This window comes from Melitaea cinxia, chromosome 6, assembly GCF_905220565.1.
Source record: "Melitaea cinxia chromosome 6, ilMelCinx1.1, whole genome shotgun sequence".
NCBI classification, from domain to species: Eukaryota; Metazoa; Arthropoda; class Insecta; order Lepidoptera; family Nymphalidae; genus Melitaea; species Melitaea cinxia.
Genome location: NC_059399.1, coordinates 11,147,240 through 11,169,934, shown reverse-complemented (window position 1 = coordinate 11,169,934; position 22,695 = coordinate 11,147,240). Strand labels below are relative to the sequence as shown.

The 22,695-nt window shown below is 33.2% G+C and overlaps 3 protein-coding genes and 1 long non-coding RNA gene across 4 annotated transcripts; 3 read left to right on the top strand and 1 right to left on the bottom strand.

The window, feature by feature from the left end:
• The first annotated feature begins 203 nt into the window (after window positions 1-203).
• Window positions 204-5,439, top strand: LOC123654363 (polyadenylate-binding protein-interacting protein 1). The gene is made up of 8 exons (XM_045590271.1): window positions 204-336; window positions 665-876; window positions 1,075-1,227; window positions 1,437-1,655; window positions 3,004-3,108; window positions 3,428-3,617; window positions 4,503-4,632; window positions 4,985-5,439. Exons 1-8 carry the CDS (start codon window positions 225-227, stop codon window positions 5,082-5,084), a joined length of 1,221 nt encoding a protein of 406 aa, XP_045446227.1. The 5' UTR covers window positions 204-224; the 3' UTR covers window positions 5,085-5,439.
• A 394-nt stretch (window positions 5,440-5,833) lies between these two features.
• On the top strand, window positions 5,834-8,696 carry LOC123654364. The gene is made up of 2 exons (XR_006743230.1): window positions 5,834-6,192; window positions 7,509-8,696. It is a non-coding gene; the product is annotated as an uncharacterized LOC123654364 (long non-coding RNA).
• On the bottom strand, window positions 8,693-16,388 carry LOC123654362 (D-2-hydroxyglutarate dehydrogenase, mitochondrial). The gene is made up of 9 exons (XM_045590270.1): window positions 16,165-16,388; window positions 15,623-15,770; window positions 15,242-15,439; window positions 14,789-14,982; window positions 13,898-14,066; window positions 11,581-11,710; window positions 10,025-10,181; window positions 9,498-9,660; window positions 8,693-9,101 (listed from the first exon to the last, which is right to left on the bottom strand). Exons 1-9 carry the CDS (start codon window positions 16,261-16,263, stop codon window positions 8,839-8,841), a joined length of 1,521 nt encoding a protein of 506 aa, XP_045446226.1. The 5' UTR covers window positions 16,264-16,388; the 3' UTR covers window positions 8,693-8,838.
• A 3,001-nt stretch (window positions 16,389-19,389) lies between these two features.
• On the top strand, window positions 19,390-21,638 carry LOC123654361 (ribosome biogenesis protein BRX1 homolog). The gene is made up of 5 exons (XM_045590269.1): window positions 19,390-19,631; window positions 19,750-20,026; window positions 20,377-20,660; window positions 20,741-20,978; window positions 21,403-21,638. Exons 1-5 carry the CDS (start codon window positions 19,509-19,511, stop codon window positions 21,606-21,608), a joined length of 1,128 nt encoding a protein of 375 aa, XP_045446225.1. The 5' UTR covers window positions 19,390-19,508; the 3' UTR covers window positions 21,609-21,638.
• Window positions 21,639-22,695: the final 1,057 nt, after the last annotated feature.

Sequence of the window (22,695 nt, the reverse complement as noted above, 5' to 3'; positions counted from 1 at the left end):
TTATTCTGTGTTAATGACGTTGTTGTCTCCCTCGCTCAAATAAAACATGGAGGTGGTGTCGTGAAACGTTGTTGAAGTTATTTGCTTTTGTTTACGTGTCGAAATCAACGAACAAACACTGTGAAATAATACGAAGTATCTTCTTATACAGTTTATGGAAGTTATAAGGAAATTTATCATCATATTTTTTTCATTGAGAACTTATATTACATACTTTTCTTGAAATGAATAACGGGGAGGTTGGAGGATCTAGAGGTAGAGGCCGTGGTTGGAATAATCCCGATAAGCCACCCCGTGAACTTCGCCGGCCCAAGAATGTAAACGAGGAAAGCAAAGGTAAAAGTCTTTCATTATTATTATACGGTTTTATTTAACTGAGTAAAATGTTTCCTATCAATGTCGCTCATCATTAAGCAGTACGTAGGTTTATTACTAATTAGGTACATCTTGCGGTGAAAGTTTCAAGAATTTTCATTGGTGACGTCGGCGTAGTTTGACAGAAAGCAACCGGTTGTGTTACTAATAATATTATTAAAAATGTAAATATTCATTCATTTAAATTTACAAAATGCGGCTTTACATGTTGTTCCCTAACTTATTTCTTTTTTTGAGGAAATAAATTTGTAGAGAATTAAAAAAATAATATATATTAATTTTTTAACAGTTGAACTCTCAAAGTCAAAACTGTCAGCAGAAGCCAAGGAATGGTATCCTCCAAATTATGTTCCTCAACCTCCAGTGGTATACTCAGAGCCCTATAGAGTGCAGCGGTTTTCTTCTGTTCAAGACAGAATCCGACAAGCACAAGAGCAAGATTCTTATAATTTTGATGAGATGTCATACTCACTTGAAGAATCTGATAATATGGATTTAAGGGTGCTTAATTATTGTATTTATTATATTTATAGTTTGTATTATATTTGTAGATACCAAATATAGTTTAACAAAAAAAACTCTCCTTATGTCAATAAATATTTTCTTTTGTTAATTTAATATAAAAAAAAACATGTAATTTTCTTGTTTTTGTGAACATTTTTAGTTTATCCATTAATTAATATTTATTTTGTTGAACAGGAGAATATTGCCAACCTGATTACAGTTATGTGTGAGATAACAGTTGACCCGGGCAAATTTGACACTTTGTGTGGAGCACTCGTCGATTCATTTATATATACTCTAAATGATGTGAACTATACTCGACCCCTTGTTGAAGCTATTGTAAACCAGGTAAGTCTAAACGTAAAATATGTCCATTACATTAACATTATTTTAATTGCTCATTCTTTCTGTTAGATCACTCAAAAAACTTAAAAATATGATTCATAAAAAAATGTTTAAAGCAGTTATATAATAATTATGCATCATATTAATAAACTTTCATTTATTTTAATATACAAGAGATTTATATAAATTTTGATGATGAAATATTTTTATAGTCAATTGCCGAAGCCAATTTCCGTTACAATGGTGCCCGTCTATGCTCCATGTATGATTCAGTGGTACCACAAGAAGACTCCACTTTCCGTGCTTGTCTTCTCGAGCGTTGTTCTACAGAAGAGAACAAAATAATAAGTGGAATAGAAACGTCTGAAGAGAATATGCGGGGATTTGCTATGTTCTTAGCAGAAATATACACGCAACTTGAAGACAACCAGGTATAATACATATCATAATACACAAGTCACAACAATTATACTGTCCTAGTTTCCTGGTAATTTTCATACGCCTCTGTTGTAACAAACGGTGTCAAGATGTGGACATTGACGAATGGACTATTCCACAAGTTTAAAGTCGCTCAACACGCAACCCGTTCCGGTTTATGTTTTGGGGTCTCTCTCAAAGATAGGATTAGAATTGAAACTATCCGCGAGAACGAAAGTACACGACATAGCCCACAGAATTAGCAAGTGGAAGTGGCAGTGGGCTGGTCATGTGTGTCCCATGATCAATAGCCGCTGTGCGGCAAAATGGACCAGATGTGTCCTGGAGTAGAGACCGCATGTCGACAAACGCAGTGTGGGATGCTCTCCAGTCCGCTGGACCGACGATGTAAGATTGGCGGTAAAGACTGACGTGAACTTGGGAAGCATATGTTCAGCAGTAAGCTGCGATATGCTGAACTGACTGAGCGATTCTTTTTAAATTAAGATATAAAAAAGTCTTAATCACTTACTAGTCAATAAAACATTATATATATAAGAATATATTATGTACTTCATATATTCAAAAATTTGGTTAGCTTCTTATATGGTCTCTAAGCCTAAGAAATAAATTTAAATTTTGTTATTTATTCAAATAATGTCCATTTATTTATAAATATGTCCGTCTGTATGTGTCTTTGTCTATTTTTCATAAAGTATACATACTATATATCAATATCCATCTTTAAACTAAGGTACTATGATGTAACATTCGTTATGTGCATCCATCACATTCTCTGGTAATTAAATTTGCATTACTGTACAGAACAGACAAAATTAAATTATCTTTTATTCGAAATATTTTTACATGTAGTCAACATCAATTAATCTGTAAGTTATTCTTCATGTTCATTATGAAACATTAAAGGATATATTAACTTTAAACTGAAATTTTACATAAGAATATATATTAAACACAATTGAAACATGAATATTTACAAATGTGCACAATTTACATTTACATTTCTAAAGTTACAGTGTATTCATTATGCAAGCAACAGTCTATTTAAATTTTAAGTTTGTTCCTGTTATTGTTTCGACATTCCTGTAAAAAAAAAAAAAACTGTACTATGCAGCAATTTTATTTATTAAATCCACTGAGATAGGAAGATACTTTATTGTATATTACTTTCAAAGGTTAACTTTAATATAAATAATTTGTTGTTGGGAGTGTGACAATACTGTGTGATTGAATGAAGGTGGCTTATAATAATGGAATAAAATAGCTATACATTATAAGAAGTTCTGTTACAAGAACTTAACATGTGGTGCAAATTAACTAGTTTATAATACTATTTTACAGAGAGGCAGAATAAGATCATTGGGAGAAAGCCTTTGTAAAGTTTTGTTACATTTACTGGATACAGATAAGGAAGTTAATATAAAGGCAGTCTGTCAGTTGTTGAAAGTAAGTAAATACTATCTACTATATATACTATATAGAAAGCTATCAAATTAGTCAATATACTTATTAATAAGGCTAAAAGTTATTGTAGTTATCGCCACACGGACATCAGGCAACTATAGTAATAAAAAAGTCAGGTTTAATCTTTAAGTAAAAGAAAGAATGAGTATAAATAGATAAAAGCTTCACCCTCAACGACCTTTAGTATGATTCTCTCTCTTGTCGGGAGTCCAGAAACACAAATACACGCACAAATTCCCAGACCACGACAAACAGTTGCATGTAAAGTAGGAGTTTAAGAGAGCCGTATCCCTCGTTTCAGCTTTCGGGGATCGCGCTGGACGCGGACTGCCCGACGAGCATGCAGGCGGCGTTCGAGCGGCTCAAGTACCGCTCGCAGCTGCCGTGCGTGCGGCGCGTGCTGGCGCTGCGCGCGGCGCGCTGGGGGCTCGCCGAGCCCGAGCCCGAGCCCGTGCGCGCGCCCGACACGCGCCGCCACGCGCCGCCCGCCGGTACCACCACATGCACACGCTACACGCTACACTCGCAGGCGCGCACTCGTAGTCACGCTAACGCAGCTCACGCGCACGCAGACACGCACACACGTATACGCTCACACTCGCACGCGTAGTCCCACGCAAACGCAATACACGCGCACGCTGACACGCACACACATACGTACGAAAGCAAAAATAACGTTTGGCCCGCTGTGTTCTGTCCTAGAATTCATACCTTATTAAATGTTATGGATTCATTTCTCATGCGGATTATCTGATAATTTTGGATAGCTTAGATTAATTAGTTTTACTATCTGTAAATATTTAGTTCTTAAGTTGTGAATTGTAAATATGTATAATGTTAAATAAACCATTAGTTTAATAAGGATTTATCAAAGTAAGAGAAAGAAAGGTTGTGTGACAGGATATGTTAGTTCGACTGAATAAAAAGAAGAAAAAATTTAGACTACCACTGTCCAATATTATCTAAAACTTTTATATTGGTTTCGGTTATGGAGCTCTTTAACATTCCTAATAACATACCCAACAACACGACACTAGTTAGGTTGAATGTAGTACTAATAGAGGTATACTTTTTCTTGATTTTGATTTATATTCTGTATAGACACCAAACACATCCTTGCTACATGATATGATGCGAGTCATATATGGGCACAATTACCAGATTTAGTCTTTTATGCAAAAAATAAATCAAGTTTTTTGTTAATATTATATTTTCAAAACAGAAGTTTTAATAGATCACATTGTTTTAAGTTTCAAACCACTACACTCCTTACTAATTGGCATCAAGAATTTGAATGTTTATCATAATATACAAATTATGTATATATAGTAAACATAAGGAAACTCTCATCAGTTTTAGAATGTCTATTTAAACAGTGACAAATTCGGAGCCGGATGGCATTGTTGGCGGATACCTGGCGGACGGACAGTCTCTAACATTAGAGGAGTGTAACTTCTTGCAGAGCAACTTGCCGACCAAGCCCGCATCACTTGATGATGACATCCTGTAAGTTTTCAAATATGTCATTAATAGCTTATAAACTAATAATATTCAAGCTCAAATTATAGATGCTTATGTAGACTTACACTACTAAAACAGGTACACCTGTTTTATTTTCATTCACTTCAAGTTGTTTGGAAAGTAAAAATATTTGTTTTTGTAAAAGGAAGAAAATTAAAACAAGCATACAAGTTCCAACAAAAAACAATTCTATTACGATTGTAAAATCAGCTTCGTGCAAAAGAGACGGAATTATTGTTCGTTATACATATTCGTACACGCGCATTATATTAGTCTGACCTCTGACGCTGAGTTTTTATAAAACTATGTGGTCATCTAACGCTATAACGTACCGTAGAGAGGAGTTGGAGAATGAGGCGTGGGATACCGGTATGGACGCGGAGATGCAGGCGGGATACTTGGAGTTCCTCAAGATGTCGAACCAAATCAAGCGATAACCGACGTGCCCTACGATTCCGGAACAGACCAGATTGCGTCTTTGTACTAGGACAATTGTGAAAACTTGAAAAAAATATATAAAATCTTGCAAAACGATAAAAAAGAATTTCAGTGAAAGCTTATTATAAATTGCATCTATTACATAAAACAATAGTTTTTCCATGCCGCTGTATAAGCAATATTAAATTTAACGTAAGTTATACAGTAATGGTACCATTTTATCACAATAAATTATTCATATTTTAAAAGAATTTTACCTAGATACTTAAAATATTAAGTAAGAAATGTTAAGTGTTTGTCTAAATGACGTCATCATTCGTTCTCTGTAGCTCGAATATAATTATAATGCTTTCACTTAAGTGTTTTTTTTAATGAATTTTTGGACATAATGTGGTCTGTGAGCCTGGAAAAGTGTTTGCTTTACAATGTGACTATGTAGTAGTGTATAGTTGAACGTATTTTTAATATTACTAATTTGTAATCAAGCATGCAGTTACAGTACATATGGTTATAGACTAAATGTAAACAAGTACGCATGTAATGTTTCTTTTCTTAATTCAGAAAACTAAACTGTTAATGGAGTGAAACTTAAAAATTACTTTGACACCTTAAAATAAAAAATAAAATAAAACGCATACATTTTACTTTAAAATCAATAACACTTTAGTTCTCTTATTAAATACAAATTTCATAAAACATTATTTCTTAGTAGGCTTAATATTAAGAAATACAATTTTCAAAATGGTTTTTTGTTTAGTCTAAATGTATTATGAAATCTATTGAATATAATTTTGTTTAAATTGTAATTAATTCACTGGATATAATGTGAGGTGAAATTATAAAATTAACGTTGTCTATATACATTACATACATATTCCATAATCAATAATAAGAAATAAAAGCGGTGCTCTTATCACAAAACGCAATATGATAGGCCTTGACAAATATTTTGCGAAAAATATAATTAGAAATAATTAAATATTACACTTAGAACGTAATTTATACATTTTTAAAAGTCCATAATATCTCATTGAATTTTACTACCTAAAGTATGGCCATTTTTTCCGACGTTTATATATAGCATCATGTTTGGTTTGTTAGGTTCTTGTTTAACCCTTAATTACTCGCACAAAGAATATTACATTACTGCTCGCATGGGGTCACGGGTGACCCCAAATAGTATGAGTAGTTTTTAATATATTTTGAAATATATAAGTAAATGAAACGATTTTATTATTAAAGTGCTATGTTTATTTTATAATATCTATAAGTAATAACATGACTTACTAATTAATTATACAAAAACAAGTTAAAATAAAATTAATATCAATAATCAACAATTTGTACTTAGGTATACAAAGATCATAGTAAATACTCGTATTTTTTTGGAACTCTCCAAATCACTCTCGTTACACTGTTGTCAGTATATGTCAGAATGATCATAGCACACAAATCTTATACATTTCTTGCATTTTGTTGGTACTTTGCGATCGCATTTCCTTGGGCAGCTGTTGCAACGTTCACGTTTTGCAATGGTTGGCGGGACGCGATTTTCCAACTCGTGCTCTTCCATCAGACGTTTTTTTACCTTCTTAGGAGTTGCTCTGACTTCAAGTCGTAGTTTTTGGTTATTATGTATAAGTTCAACAGACAATTGCTGCAAGAAATTACGCCTCATGTGAGTACGTGATTTTCCGGTATTTACTCGATGTACAATGAGTGCATTTATGCCTGAAACATCTATCAGGTGGAAGGAAATGGCTAACGGCCACCGTTTGGTTCACCTCCCTACGTTGAATGTACCACATAAGTGATCATTGGTGTCCACTCCTCCATTAGTGCTGTTGTAAAATGTTATTATTTCAGGTTTCAGCTTGTCAGTTGAGGCTGGGTCGATATGAGCTACATGATGCATGGAAGATATCAACACAACAGCTTTATTTGGTTTTTGAACATAAGAAACCTGACCCTCCAATTTCTTCTTCATCAGAACCTCCTTCATTCTCTACCAACCATTGCGCAAATCGCTGTTCTCTCCTATCCATGACTAACTCTGACAAAAAGACAAAACTCGTAGTAAAACGGAATTTTTTGATGATTTCATTGTATAAAGATGTAAAAAACATATTTATAACAAACATTTATTCACTGAACATACAATAACACAAATATAATTCATAATACACAAAAAAAATACATAAAATAAAAAACTTACCTCTTCCAAAAAAGTAACGTAATTACTCGCACGGGGTCAGCGCTGAAGAGTGCAGCGACGCATCCTTCCACTCCTGTGATTTGGTTGCTAGTAAAATACAAACTTAGACGCACGTTATGAAGCTAGCGAGGGCGCGGGAGAAATTGGGCCGAGCCAAGTGCTTCATTTTTTAATCCGAAAATGCTTTGACCCCATGCGAGTAATTAAGGGTTAAAGATGTTTAAAACACACTTATTTTTATTTAATCCATCTCCTATAATGATGTTTAGTTCCCACCTTTGCCATAGAAATAAGCATTTTCTTCATTCTTGTTTACATTTTGTCTAAAATGCTAAAATTGTTTAGTGATCTCATTACTTTTCCATTTATTTTGTCTAATTTATAAACGCCATACTCTATATATCGAATATCTTCCTCACAACATAGAATTTTCGTGTAACTCAAATGACACTAACATATCCTAAATATTTCAAATGTATTGGCATGAAATTTCAATAACATTACTTATTATTATTTTAATAATGAGAAATCAGCACAAATTGTTTTAAACAAGATTTAAATCAAACTCTTTATTTTTATTTCATGGCAGAACAAAACATTCCGGTACACATAAACATGCATTTTTATGTTATGATTACTACTTATATGTAATTATTTTGCAGTGGCTCGCTAATACTCAAGAAATATTTGTATTATTTATAAAGAAAGGAGTAAAGAGTATACTTAATCTGGTCACGAATTATGGGTGTTTTTAAAACATGCGAAAAGAATTGTTTAGATGATTAAGGCCCGATCCGTATTACAGTGCTGATCTCAGTTCGTTCTTAGTCCGATTTCGACCCGGTAAAATATTGTTTAACGAGAAGCTATGAATTGTAGTAGTAGAATGCTTCCTAATCCTAACAGTCAAGTTCCGATCAAATCAAAGTCCAGCAACGATCCGTCTATTGTGTCTTGTTTACTGGATCCAGATCGAACCGAGAACGAACAGAGAATCAGCACTGTAATGTGGATCAGGCGTAAGTTTTATTGAAATGAGAACAATTTTTTTTGTTATTAAGGTCAACATTATGCCAAATTGTTACATTATTATTTGTCATTACATAATAATGCGTGGATGTTAATGGTTGGGATAGAGTAATCATGTCATGAACTTAGTGAGACCGTTAGCTGTAGCAAGTGATTGTGAGAAATTCTATGACCAGGATACTTTACGTAATTATTATTATTATTATTGTCATAATAAAACAATTTTTAAACCTTTTTATGCAATACCAGTTTTATTTATTTAAAGTGATTAGGCGGAATGTTTATAATATTCAATTGTAGTTTTGTTGCAGTGATATTATGAATGTTATAAGAATAAATGGATATTTTAATAAAAGTCATTTAAATATATTATAGTTTTATTTATGATTTTACAAAATAGACTAATTTCTATACCTCATTTTCCAACAATAACAGTTTGTTTAGTGTGAGCTTTAGATACGGATATTGTTTAAATATAACAAAAAAGAAGTGTAATGTAAGCATAAATATTAAGTAACTACATCAGGCAACACTTTGTAAGGGTTCAGTATACCATTGGGATCCATAGATTTCTTTAGATCCTTCATAAGATTTAGTGCTGTCTTGTCCTTACTGTAGTGTATGAATTGTGGCTTTCTAAAACCTATACCATGCTCTGCACTAATCGATCCTCCGACTTTTGCGACTTCTTCAAAGATAAATGGCTCCAACTTTGCCGTTATCTCTTTACTATATTCCGGCACTATCACGTTTATATGAATGTTTCCGTCACCTGTAAACAACATGTAATTTGATAAATAAAATATTTAGTTACTTTTTCTAGTGTGAAATAATCATTTATTTCTCATTTGATATGAACACCGGACAGATTGAGAGAATAAATAAAAAGATTTTATACTCTGCGTTTTCATAGTAGTCAACTAACAGTACTCGGAATAAAGTAAGCAGTCATGCCGCTTTGTATGTTGTATGCATATCATTCACAAAGACAAAAATCAGATAAAAACACATGACCACATACATACACACACACTCATGCACGCAGCCACACGCATGTACGCACACACGAACATGCGCACTCACACAGACAAATGCACACACAGCGCCGCCGCCGTCCAACGAGTGGTAAAGCACTCATGCTTGAGTAGCAAGAGCAACGCATACTCACCGACGTGCCCGTAGCCGTAGACGCGCGCGGGGTGCGAGAACCGCTCCCGTAATGTGTGCACGAGTGCGTAGTAGCGACTCAGAGGCAGCGACACGTCGTACTTGAACACGTAGCCGCCCGCCAGCCCCGCGCCCGCTATGCTCTCGCGGATGTGCCAGATGTTCTGCGAACGCGTACTTGTCTATTATTATAGTTGGGACGCAATGTTGTGACTTGCAATGGAAGTGTTATGGACCAGCATAAATACAAGCTACATGGGGGCGATATAAAAAATTATATTACGTATTTAAATTCCTTATTATTCACATAGTTTACAGTGCAATCTGATAAATGCCTAATAGCACAGTATATTGCAAATTAAAACAATAACAAGTATATTGCAAAGCAATTGCTATTGTGTAATTAGAAAATTAGTTTGTTAGATTAGATTAAGTTGTGTTTTTAATTATTGATTCTATTTTTGAAATGAAATTGGGCATTTTTCAAACTGCGTTAATTTTTTTATAATGGCGTCGTAGGTATATAACCTTCATTTTCGTAAGTTCCGACGTAACGGTTCCGTCCAATATGAGCCCCCTCTCCATTCCTTGTGTTAAGAACCGTGACAACTTCTCGTTGTCGTGAGCCTCGTTGCTTCCGTGCGTCTCCAACAGCACGTAAAACGGGTACTCTGCTATCGGATTTCTGTTCCAAAATTATTCTAATTATCATTATTTCTAATTACCATATTAGTAAATAAATCAATCATCAGCCAATTCTGTTCTGTCTAGACTGTCGCGTCTGTTTAATGAGATGTGTAAAAGATATAGATATATTTCGTAAACTCAAAATCTCAATTAAAAAATATTTTAATCAAAATTTATAAAAAGTAGGTATATTAGGAATCATTATAACCGAAATAAATGTAATAGGTACATACAAGTTATATGTCTTCATGTGTATGTTGTTGTGTTTGTTATATAACTACTACAAAGTTTTATTATCTATACAAATGAATAAAATTGAAATGTCTGTTTGTAATTATATATAAAAATTATGTTACAATGGCCATTTGTCTACGTTTGGACTCACTGTACTTATTCTACGTCTTGTTGTTGGTCTGTGATGTTTAATGTGATGGGTCACGTATCTTTTATGTTACTATCCTATTAACTTTAATTTTGTTTTGTTTTTCAAGTCATTTTAATATCGGCTCTCAACACTGCCTTTTTGTAACAGTACTAAGATGTATAGATATGAAAACCTATTATTGGCCATATTATTGTTTATTATGTTAAAATTTATATAGTATATACGAATTGTAACGCTGTCGGTTTTCAAATAAAAAAAATATTTTCTAACACACACGGTCGTCTATTCCCACGGTGAGGAACTTAATGCTTGTTATAGGTTACAGTCGAGTATTATTATGCTTCCTTTTTTTTAAATTCAATTCTCATAGGAAAAAACATGAGTATAAATAAACACAAATATCACACCCAGGCTCAGGCGGGAATCGAACCAACAACCCCCTGAACAGAAAGCAGGGCTGTAATCTGCGCCAAGCCGCCAACGGACTAGTCTAGTAGTAGTGGTGGTCATTATACATTATACAGAGCCATGTAAAATAACGTATAGATTTATTTTAAGTTTCTTTTAAAAATTTCACTAAAGGTCTATTTCACCGGTCGTGGATAATGCTATCTGACGGATCACGGTATCTAACAGATAAAAGTTAAAGTAAACTATCCTTTTGCCATCGATTTTCACAATATTTATGAGATATTGCTATTTGCGAATGTTAATCTAAAAGTTGTAGTTTATTAATTGAGGAAAACAGGTCCTTAGGACAGGCATCAGGACGCCTATTCTTCCTCTTGCTATTAAAGTCTGTTCGTTACTTATGTGCATGATAAACTTTATCCACAACCGATGAAACCTGCCCCAAAAAGAAAAAAAAATAACGAGCAAATGTTAATTTAGATAAATACTGCTTATCAAAATTACAAACATGAATGTTATATGAGAGATAAGGAAATATTCAACAAGCGAAAATATCCTAAAAGAAATTGAACATATGTTCTTATAAATTTATTTTACTTACGCCAGTTTGAAGCTGTCGAGAGTTGCGCTAATTGAGTCGTTGTCCGCCATTTCGAACGCAGAAAGTATTTCTCCTAAAGATGACTTTGCGTTTTGATATAATTTTAGAACATTTTCGAAACTCTCTACCCCTGTAATTAAATTAAATATCTTCTGTTAATTCCACTTTCTCTGTATGACCTAAGATAAGTATAAAAGATATTATGAAGTAAGTATAAAAGAACTAATCAACATAAACAAATATTTGTATTGTACGTCGGATGTTAATGTGTTTTTCGTGTTTTCGATCTTATATTAAGAGACGGCTGTTTGTTTTTTTTTTTGTTATGTATTGTTTTCGTTTACCCTTTTTAAGGAAAATTTATGGAAAGTTAAATTACATGTCATGTATTTTTTTTATTTATTTATTTTGTTTCAGACATAGTCCATAATATCTTAATGTTAGTATTACAAAAACAACTTATATCTAATATTAGTAAATCTATATAAATATATATAGAAGCAAAGAAAAATATCAAATAACAAATAAAATTAATAAAAGCAAAATTAATAGTTAGGGACACGACCCTCGTCAGTCAGAATGTAGCCGTATCCAGTGGAGCAGTATTGCCGAGTCCCAGCAGTCCGCCAGTGTACTCAGAATATCGTTCGAGCTGGTTCCCAGCCTCCGGAGCATGGATGCACACCTTTTACGAATAATGGCATTAAAGCTATCAACGCGCCTCGTAGTAAACATTTCAGAGGCACTGCAGTAACGCGGCAACTCGAGCAGCACTCTGCATTGTTGTACTGGACTCTCAGGACGTTGTACGCACACTGCGTATACCTGACCCAAAGGCTGCAGGTGTAGAAGGACTGGCAATATGCCTTAAACAGAGTTACCTTCACACTGTCAGTACACCTTGTAAACCTTCGGCCCAGCATGTTGCAGCCGAGCAGTCCGTTCATATACAGGTTAAATAAACGAGGCGAGGTCAAGCCCCCTTGTCTCACCCCACACCCGTACATTTCTGAGTGCGTGCCCGCCCACTTCACAACATTCCGTTGGTTGTAGTACCAGTATTCTAGGACAGATGCAACCTCGCAGGGTACATCAGTCTCCTCCCTTAACTTTGTCCAGAGCACATCATATCGTATTGTGTCAAAAGTCTACTATGTTATTTATATATGTATATTGTTAAGTGTTAGTTAACTGCATCTCAACTTCAAAAGTCTCTTATAAGCATTTTTTGTGTATCAGAATGTACTGATTGTGACTGTTGTTTCCTTTTTTGTCAACGATATCTCCATAATACCAATTTATTAACTTTAGGGAAACCTGTTATTGGCTATATTATTTGTTATATACTTTATGATAAGAATAGTATATAAGCTGTTGGTTTTCTGAATAAAAAAATAAATAAATAAATAAATAAATACAATGTCTACAAAAAAAAGCCTTTGATAAATCCAGCAAACAGGCATAAACTGGAGTTTTCCTAGCTATATAGTAGGTACTGTACAGTCTGCTTGAGGCATAGGATGGCACTCTCTGTAGAAAGACGCGGTCTAAAACCAAATTGAGAATCCTGAAGCTTAATATGCTATATCACGGGGTTCGTGAAACCCAGCAACGCTCGCAGGACGGCTATTTGACTTTGGATTCAATTTATTTGTTCTCTTCCAAAATTTACTAAAATTTTTACTCGCGTGATGTTGCGCTATTATACCTAACTTTATTTGATTTTCATTTTCTATCCGTCTGCTTTCCTTCATTTCGTCATAAACCGATCCCCCTTAGGCTTACCCGTAAGAAGCCAATTTTGATAGAATAAACGTGCCGTCCTGTGAGCGTCACTGACATGCATATTCCATCCCGTTACAGATCTATGTTTTCGAAAGGTAGGACTCACATAGAAGTTCACAGCCGCCTCTCGAAGTATCTGCACTATGTTATCATACATTCGTTTTAAATCGTGTCTATGTTTAATGTCACTACAGAAACCATCGGCGCATTCGCAAAAATGCGCAGGAAACACTATCTTTCTAAGTTCATGCTGACAAAATTTAGAGTAAGTATTTACTGGTCTGTTCTGAGCTTCTTTCACCCCAAATAACTTTATTAACCCATAATTTAATGTTTAAACACAATTTTTTTTTTAGTAATTTCATCCGTGTTCATATTTAATGCTTCATATGCCTCGTAAGGTGTATTTCGTTTTAAACCACATAATCTCCACCGATCAATTGACACCAACGCAATTGATATTACCGCACAGTTTATCGCATTGGAAAAGCTCTTAAGCTCTTAGCTTTAGGCAGTAAAATGGTTTACCTACCAAAGTACCCAAGCGATACAGATTTGGGTAACACGGGGCAGTGAATAGCGACTTTTGTGACAACACCCAAAGTTCCTTCAGACCCTATGAACAGATGCTTCAAGTGGTAACCCGTGTTGTCCTTCTTAAGGGTTCGAAGACAGTTAACAACTGTTCCATCTGCTTTGACCTGCAATTGTTTGACTTATTTATTCAAATATATGAATATTTTAACATACGATGCATATGGAATTAATATGATTACGTTAAAAAATATCCCTAATTGGAGGTGATCTGTAGATTACGTTTCTATTTTGTATACACTTATTTAAAGGTTGACGACGCGTTGGCGCAACGGTCACAGCACTGCTTAGTGGCTGTTGTGCTGACTGTTGCTGGTTCGATCTCCGCACATGATAAACATTTGTGATTGGCGATACAGATGTTTGCCGTGGTCTGGGTGTTTGTGCAGTCCTTTTGAGTCTCCCCACCTGTCTCGGAGAGCACGTTAAGCTGTCGGTCCTGGTTATCATGTACACCTGATAGCGATCGTTACTCATAGTAGGGAATATATCCACCACCCGTATTGGAGCAGCGTGGTGAATTAAGCTCTGTTCCTTCTCCTACATGGGGAAAGAGGCCTATACCCAGCTGTGGGATATTACAGGCTGAAGCGAAAATTTTAAGGGACTTTATTTATTTCATAGTGTTTTCCTAACACTAACAGTATGTATACCATAGCCATGGTCCACGCCATGGGTGTATTTATAATCGCGAAAGTTTGTACACGTTTCAGAATTTTACATTGTTATCTTTTGGGCGGTTTGATGAGTAGGTAATATAAGACAAATAGTAACAAACGGCCACTAATGTTGTTGAATGTAGGAGACATTTACCCGTAAATACACTTACGGCTTCCAGTCCTAAGACAGACCCGTGCAGGTTGCCGTATCTGAGCAATCTGAGACCTCCTGCGTTGGTGCTAACGTTCCCACCGATCTGACACGAGCCCTTAGCGCCGAGGTCTAGCGGCATTATTAAGTTGTGATCGCGAACATAATTATCTAGATTTTCTAGTACACAACCGGCTTCACAAACTAAGGCACCTGTGGATAATCGAGAAAATTTAACTAAAGTTGACTGTAAACGTACACCAATATCAGCGCCAAGTGGAAATCGAACCTGGATAGTCTGCCTTAATGGAGTTTTTCTCATTAAAAAGGTTGTCAGAATTAATCAATTCATCTAATATGAAATCCATTAACCATATATAATTGTACATTTTAGTGGTTTTTTTTTCAATTTACGACTATAAATTCGTAGAATAAGAGAAACGTAAATAATATTTGATCACCTTCTTTTTACCTGATATATCATCTAGGCTTATAATGTTGTTCATAAGACCAAAATTTAAAACAATTTCGTCGAAGACTGGAACTGAACCTCCGACCAACCCCGTGTTTCCACCTTGTGGACATATCGCTAAATGTTTTTCGTTACAGTACGAAAGGATTTGAGATACTTCTTCCGTAGTCTTTGGTTTTAAAACTAGCTGCGACTGTCCTGTCCAATAAAGATATACCGTAATATGCAACAGTGTTTAATTTTCTACACTCTAATTATCGTACATAAATAATTTGTTTCATAAATAATTTGTTTAAACAAATAATTTTCAAATAAAACTAATTGTATATTTATTTTAATTAGCATGTTTTTAAAACAAACTCTTTTTTAAAATTCACCAACCTCTACAATTTTTAATCCAATCTATATTAAAAGGTAGAACATCGGATTCTTCGGTAAGGACTCTATCTTCACTTAAAACAGATTTAAAGTAATCTACGTCCGTGGAGTTTAAGACGCCAAATTTTTTTCTTTTTACATCATACTTTTCCTATAAATTAAGACCCCAATCAGTTAAATATACAAAATAACTACTTGTATAAGTATTTCATTTTTTACATTGATAAATATTATTTATTCAATAATTGTAATATGACATTAATTTATCTTAAATTTTAATTTGATTTCAAATTAAAAAAATAAATATTGTTTATTTACTTAAGTAGATATATATACCTATATATAAAGTTTTACATTAAACTTTCGTTTTAAATAAAATTGTTATGTAGGTACTCGTAGCTACGATTACCTAGGTACCTATTTATCATGAGATTTTTTAGAAATACATTCGTTTTTAAATAGAGAACAAATAATAATTTAATATGTTACATTGCTTCAACTTAACACATATCTGTAAATATATAAAAATATATCATATCACTTACAGATGAAAATTGTGGTAGAAAGGTTGTCGAGTACTTAGCTTGTGAAAAAACATTAATCCTTTTAACGTTTGAAGTAAGGATTGTTATCAATTTTATCATTATGAAACAGCACAACGAAATTCAACATGCGCGAGTATTTATCTCAACTACGTAGTTGTATTGATGTAATTGTTATTGCTCAAGGCGCAAGTGTTTACAACACGAAATAAAAAAAATAATAATTTTCTTATTCTGGGGTTTACAAGCGCGTTTGTCTATATATATTATCATGGACGTAATGTTAGTATATTACGTCCATGATATACAAAAAATATATAAATTAGTACGTTTTTTCATGATGTGTCGTATTCGTCCGGGAGTCAGGTACAAAATTAGTCAATTATATCCTCTCATTCGAAAATTCGTAAAATGCATTAGGGATTTATATTATAAATATTCGCGACCGTCAACTGCGAGTCCGTGGCTGGCAGTGGAAGCCTCCCACGCAGAAAAAAAAAGTTTTTTTTAGTAATTTTTTAAAGGTTTGTCGGAAGTCATTTCCTCCCACTTTAAAGTTTGTCGGATTATAGTTTACTTAATATCTTGAAGAAAAAAATACCTTGAAAGGTTCCTTGAAAAAGTTTTAACGTTAGGTTAGTTTAAGTTTTACCAGCTGACGAACTATCCACCGACATACAACCAGCTAACGTTAATTTTCATTCATAGTAGCATATAAACTATCACCAGGTTAATTTTTAGCTGAAAGGAAATCATTAAAAATATAATGTTTTTTTTTCATGTTCAAGCAGCCAGCTGACTTATAATCCACCATGTTGTAGTCAGCTGACTTTATTTTTCTTTCAAAATATTAGGTAAACTATAATCATTTCGAAATATAATATATCTAATTGTTAGTTAAACGGAAATAAAAATAATATCGAAACTGTAAATAAACTAAAAATATTTTATTTGATAAATAAGAATTTATAGGTGTAAAATTGCAAAATATGTGACTTCACACTTGGCAGGGGTTCTCATAAATATGAAATACTAGCTTCTACGCGTGACTTCGTCCGCGTGGAACAAAGGCGCGCGCAATACTTGATCATTATTTTGCTGCGATATTATTTTAAAACTGCGATATCTCCTGAGATACTCATTGAAATCGAATTATGTAAAAGGCTATTTTGTTTTAAATTAAATACTTGTGATGAATAATGTATTTATTAAGATAAGGATTAATATCATGTTTATAAAAACATCTTTGCAAATAATGCATAATTTTAGAACAAACTTGGTTAGCATAAAAAAGGTTATAGTGAGCCAACCTTAAAAGATAGATATATGCTGTCGCGGACTTTTTTTAGAACTTTTTAAGAGGATCAATTCTATCATACATGATTTTTGCGAAACTTTAACTGTTTTCAGCGCACGCAGCGGAAGCTCTCAAAAGGAAAAAAGAACCCTCGATTTTGAAACATTCTTCATTGGTGCTCCGCTCCTTTTGGTCTTAGCGTGATGATATATAGCCTTTAAACTTCCTCGATAAATGGGCTATCCAACACAAAAATAATTTTTCAAAACAAAACCAGTTGTTTCTGAGATTAGCGCGTTCAAACAAACAAACAAATAAACAAACAAACATACAAACTCTTCAGCTTTATAATATTAGTATAGATATGGTCTCAATAATGTAAAAAAAAAAAACGAGAAGTTTGTGTGACTTAATTTATAGATGGTCCCTAATACCACACTATGTTGTATCTCCCTTTTCCACTTGCGTATATTTTGCTATTTACAAAAAAAATATCAAAAATATTCTTGTGTAAAAAGATTATGAACAAAATATAAGTTGTTCCCATTCATATTTAAGCCGAGGTGAATTGGAACGAGAAAAGGGGATGTTAGAGATAATAGAGGAAAATGCTGAATTGGCAAACAATTAAAATGAAGTTTAGTACATAAGGTACTACTACACCGTTGTAAAACAGTTTTATAAATATTACTAGCTGACCTAATAAACGTTGTTTTGTCATATATATATTATTAATCCCCTTATTCCCCCCATTCGTAAGCTAGGGGTATGAAAAAGATTGATTTTCACACAAAATTTCATAAAAATCGGTGCAACCATTTCAGAGGACTATGGTAACTAACACTGTGACCCAAGTATTTTCTAAATAAGATGTTTTTATTAATTTCACTACACGAACTACTTGTAGTTTTAAAGTCTTGGAACGAATTTTTTATAACCTGCTTCTTGTAATATTCTGTTCATAGACCATAATTTCGAAGTATATTACTTATTCTGAAAGTAATAATTAGCTGTTTATTACGTATGTACATATTGAAATATACAATAAAAGAAAGTAAAAAGATAGTCAAAATTATTCGTTAGAATAAGTAAATATTTAGAAGTGAAAACTTATTCTAATGCAAATTTTACCTTTCTAAGTAACCTTTAAAAACCTTTATGCATCCCTATTTATTTATTCTTGGCGTGCCTAGTATTTTCTATTTTTCCCTTACCGGACCTTTTGACCTCGTATCTAATCAAAATATATATTTATTTGTTATTGATAACTAATTTTGTAATCATCATCATCATCATTTCAGCTTATGTCCACTGCTGGACATAAGCCTTCACAAGTTCGCTCCAAATATGGCGCGAGCTCATGTGTTTTGCCCATAGTCACCACGCTGGGCAGGCGGGTTGGTGACCGCAGGGCTGGCTTTGTCTCACCTAAGACACTGCTGCCCGTCTTCGGCCCGTGTATTTCAAAGCCAGTATTTAGATGGTTATCCCGCCATCGGTCGGCTTTATAAGTTCCAAGGTGATAGTGGAACTATGCTATCCCTTAGTCACCTCTTACGACACCCACGGGAAGAGAAGGGGTGGTTATATTCTTTGATTTAATGAATATTTTGTAGATATTAATTAAATTCGGAGTCACTTAAAACACAATTTATTCAAGTAGGTATGTTTATACGTTTTTTTACACCATTTTATTACAAACTGGTATAGCGTTATTATAGTCAAAATAAGATATTGTACTATACGGTAAAATTAATCATAGTAATTTCGAAGGTTTTAATTTAATGAAAAATTAATCATTGCCGAATTTCATTCCCGGTTTCGTCCCTATTCATATCGCAATTTCTATTAACCCCGTATTACGCTCCGTGTATACTTTCTGAGTTGTCTATGAGCATGTCGAAGTTTTTACTCTTTGGTTTAACGTTAAGTTAAAGTTGTCATTGTCAATTGTCACGTTCTTTATTTCAAAGTCAAACTTTAATCTGTTTATATTTAACACGTGCTTTCAATTGAAATAAGTTATTAAAGTACGAAAAAGATATTTAGAATGGCTAAAATAAAAGTTAAAAAAATTAAGAAACAGGATAATCATGTAAAAGATAGCTGTAAAGAAGAAAATGTAGTTGCGCTACCGCCCGTTCGTATGTCTGACGACCCTGCACCTAAACAGGTATAATTTTTTTTTACAAATTTATTGATAAATAAAACGCTGATGCTAAAAATAATATGTTACTGTGTAATAAAACAGTATTAAATAGTGTATTGGAGTTTTTGCATTAATTTTATAGGTAAAATGGATCAACAGGCAAAGAGTACTGGTTTTTGCTGCACGCGGTATTAATCATCGTCATCGGCATTTAATGGAGGATTTAAAAAGAATTATGCCCCATCATAAAAGCGAATCCAAAATGGAAAGGAGTAAAAATTTATATGTCGTAAATGAAATTAGCGAAATGAAAAATTGCAATAAATGTATACTCTTTGAAGGAAGGAAAATGAGAGACTTGTATATTTGGCTTTCTAATATTCCTAACGGACCCAGCGCCAAGTTTTTGGTTGAAAATAGTAAGCATTATTTGTAGTTATTTTGTTATTGTTCTGTAGTGTTGTTTAAACAAAAAAAAAAAAAGTTTGCTTTAGACCGTATGACTGAAGTAAAACTTCATCAATTGCCCCTACAGTAATATATGAAACATAGCTATCTTCACTAACTTATATCTCCCTCTCAACTTTCGTTCGCCTTGCCTGTTCACACTTTTGTAATGCTTTCATCACGTGTTCACCAGCTTACTCCCCAAGTCACGCATGCATCAAGAATTTATCCTTCAAATATAATAAATAATTTAACCAAACATAACTTTTATATACTAATATTTGTAAAATAAGATTTTGCTCTGACTCAATTTTATTTTTAGTTTACACAATGGGTGAATTAAAAATGACTGGAAACTGTTTGAGAGGCTCTAGGCCTTTGTTATCTTTTGATCCGCAATTTACTAAGTATCCTCATTATAGCCTTTTAAAGGAATTACTTACCCAAATATTTGGAGTTCCAAAACACCACCCTAAGAGCCAACCGTTCTTTGACCATGTGTATACATTCATGATTTTGGACAATAGGATTTGGTTCAGAAATTATCAAATATTGTCTGAAGATGGAGGTTTAGCTGAAATTGGACCCAGATTTGTGTTAAACCCTGTAAGTATTAAATCAGACAATTCTAGTATAAAGACTCACTGTATCTGTTCATAAATAGTAAAGAATGGTATGTTTCTCAGGTGAAAATATTCTCGGGATCATTTGGTGGAGCAACATTATGGGAGAATGCTAAATATATAAGTCCAGCAAAGCTGAGGCAAGCATATAATAAGAAGGCTGCGAATAAATATGAAAGAAGAATTGAGAAGAAAGTGATGAACGAAGCCACTAGACCAGAGACTGGTTATCCTGATATAGAAGGCTCGGATTTCTTTAAAGGTGATCCCCTAAAGAAAGCTGAAGATGTTCTATTAGAAGGTACTGTATTTGTTGTTGAAGAGAATGTAATATTTTATAGTTTACTTGTGATTTCCCATGGTTTCACTCCCTTAAATTTTTAATTTAATTGCACATAAGGCCTTTTTTATATTTGCTAAATTTATAAACAAAGAAATGACAGAAACACTTTCTTTTTTGTTTTGTATTTTAATGTCACAGAAACCATATTATGTCTCTATTTTAGGCGAATATTAAAATTTAAAAACATTAACGAAAACTGATCAATTCTCTGAAAGTTTAGAATATTAATTGTTTTAAGTTCCAATAACTCTCAGTGATGTATCAGTCTCTGGCTAGAAATGTTATTTTATAAGTATAATTTTTTTAATTTTTATTGGACTACAACTAACTCTATTGAAATATGTACTATAGCTTATATTATTTATCAAACTTTTGTTTTTAGAAGAGATTAAGCAAGAAAAAGATTCAACAGCTAATGAAGGTGAAAATGAAATTCAAACTAATCCAAAAGCATTCAGTATGAAACTAACTAAAAGTAGACCTGATAAAACAATAAGACGCAAGCAACTTAAAGCAAAAAGTAAGGCAATATCAGATCAAATAAAGAAAAGGAAGAAAGTAATTAAGAAAAAAATTTTGAAAAAATGATTTGGAACAATAAAAGTCATCATATTATCACTCTTGGTTTTATTTAGATCAAAGCAACATTACAATTTAGATATGCTGATAATCCACTCGTCCATCCACTTACCAAATTATATTTTATTTATTAAAAAAATAATCCATACGTTTCTGTTATCTGATGCTAGACGCATATTATTATTAAATAGCTTCTTTTATTTATTTAATGGAAGATAAATTTTGAGGTAGTAAAATAGGGAAGAAGCTTTGTCACATTTGATTTATTAAAATTTATTATGTGTAGATAGATATCATTCTTTAAAAAAATAATCTCGTTTTAGTCTAGACTAGCATAATATAACTTATTAACCTAATTTTTAAAATAAAAAAAGTGAGCTCAAAAAAAGAAAGTATAAAAAATGTAAATTTACAATCTAAGGCAAAATGCTGCCACCTACAAATTGTTAAAAATTACAGAGTACTGTAGTATCCGATTTTTTATATATTCGTATATAGGACGGCATTTCATTTACAACTCGGTATTATTATAGCAAATACAGTGTAGCCTTAATGTAACAATTTCCTGAGAGCAGATGTTTCATTTGTAGAAATATTTGTTTTTGGTCTGGGAATATGTCCTTATGGGTAAACAAACCGTGCCTTGGAGAGCATGTGAAGCTGTCATATAGTTTTTATCACAGATACCTGAGCGATTATTACGTGGATAACGATTTTATCTGTCAACCTTTTGAATTCAATCGTTAGAGAATTTTTATAGAAAGTATTTACCCCTTTTAATGATTTTTTTCTGTACCAGAACTTATTAAGTAGATAAGTATCTTCATAATGTTGAGTTTTAAAAAAGTTTTCTCACCATGTTAAAACAAATTGTCAATAAAAACTGTACAACAAATCTCATTGCAACAACCTATTACATATTTCCTAAATCCCTTCAACTTTGTTATATTAAGATTGCACTGTACTTGTTTCATAGCCTCTAACTGTGCTTATTGTATATCATCATAATTTTCAACCAATGGACGTCCACTGTTGGACATGGTCTTTTGCAAAGTTTTCCACCTTTTTCGTATGTCAAATGTATATTATCAGTTCA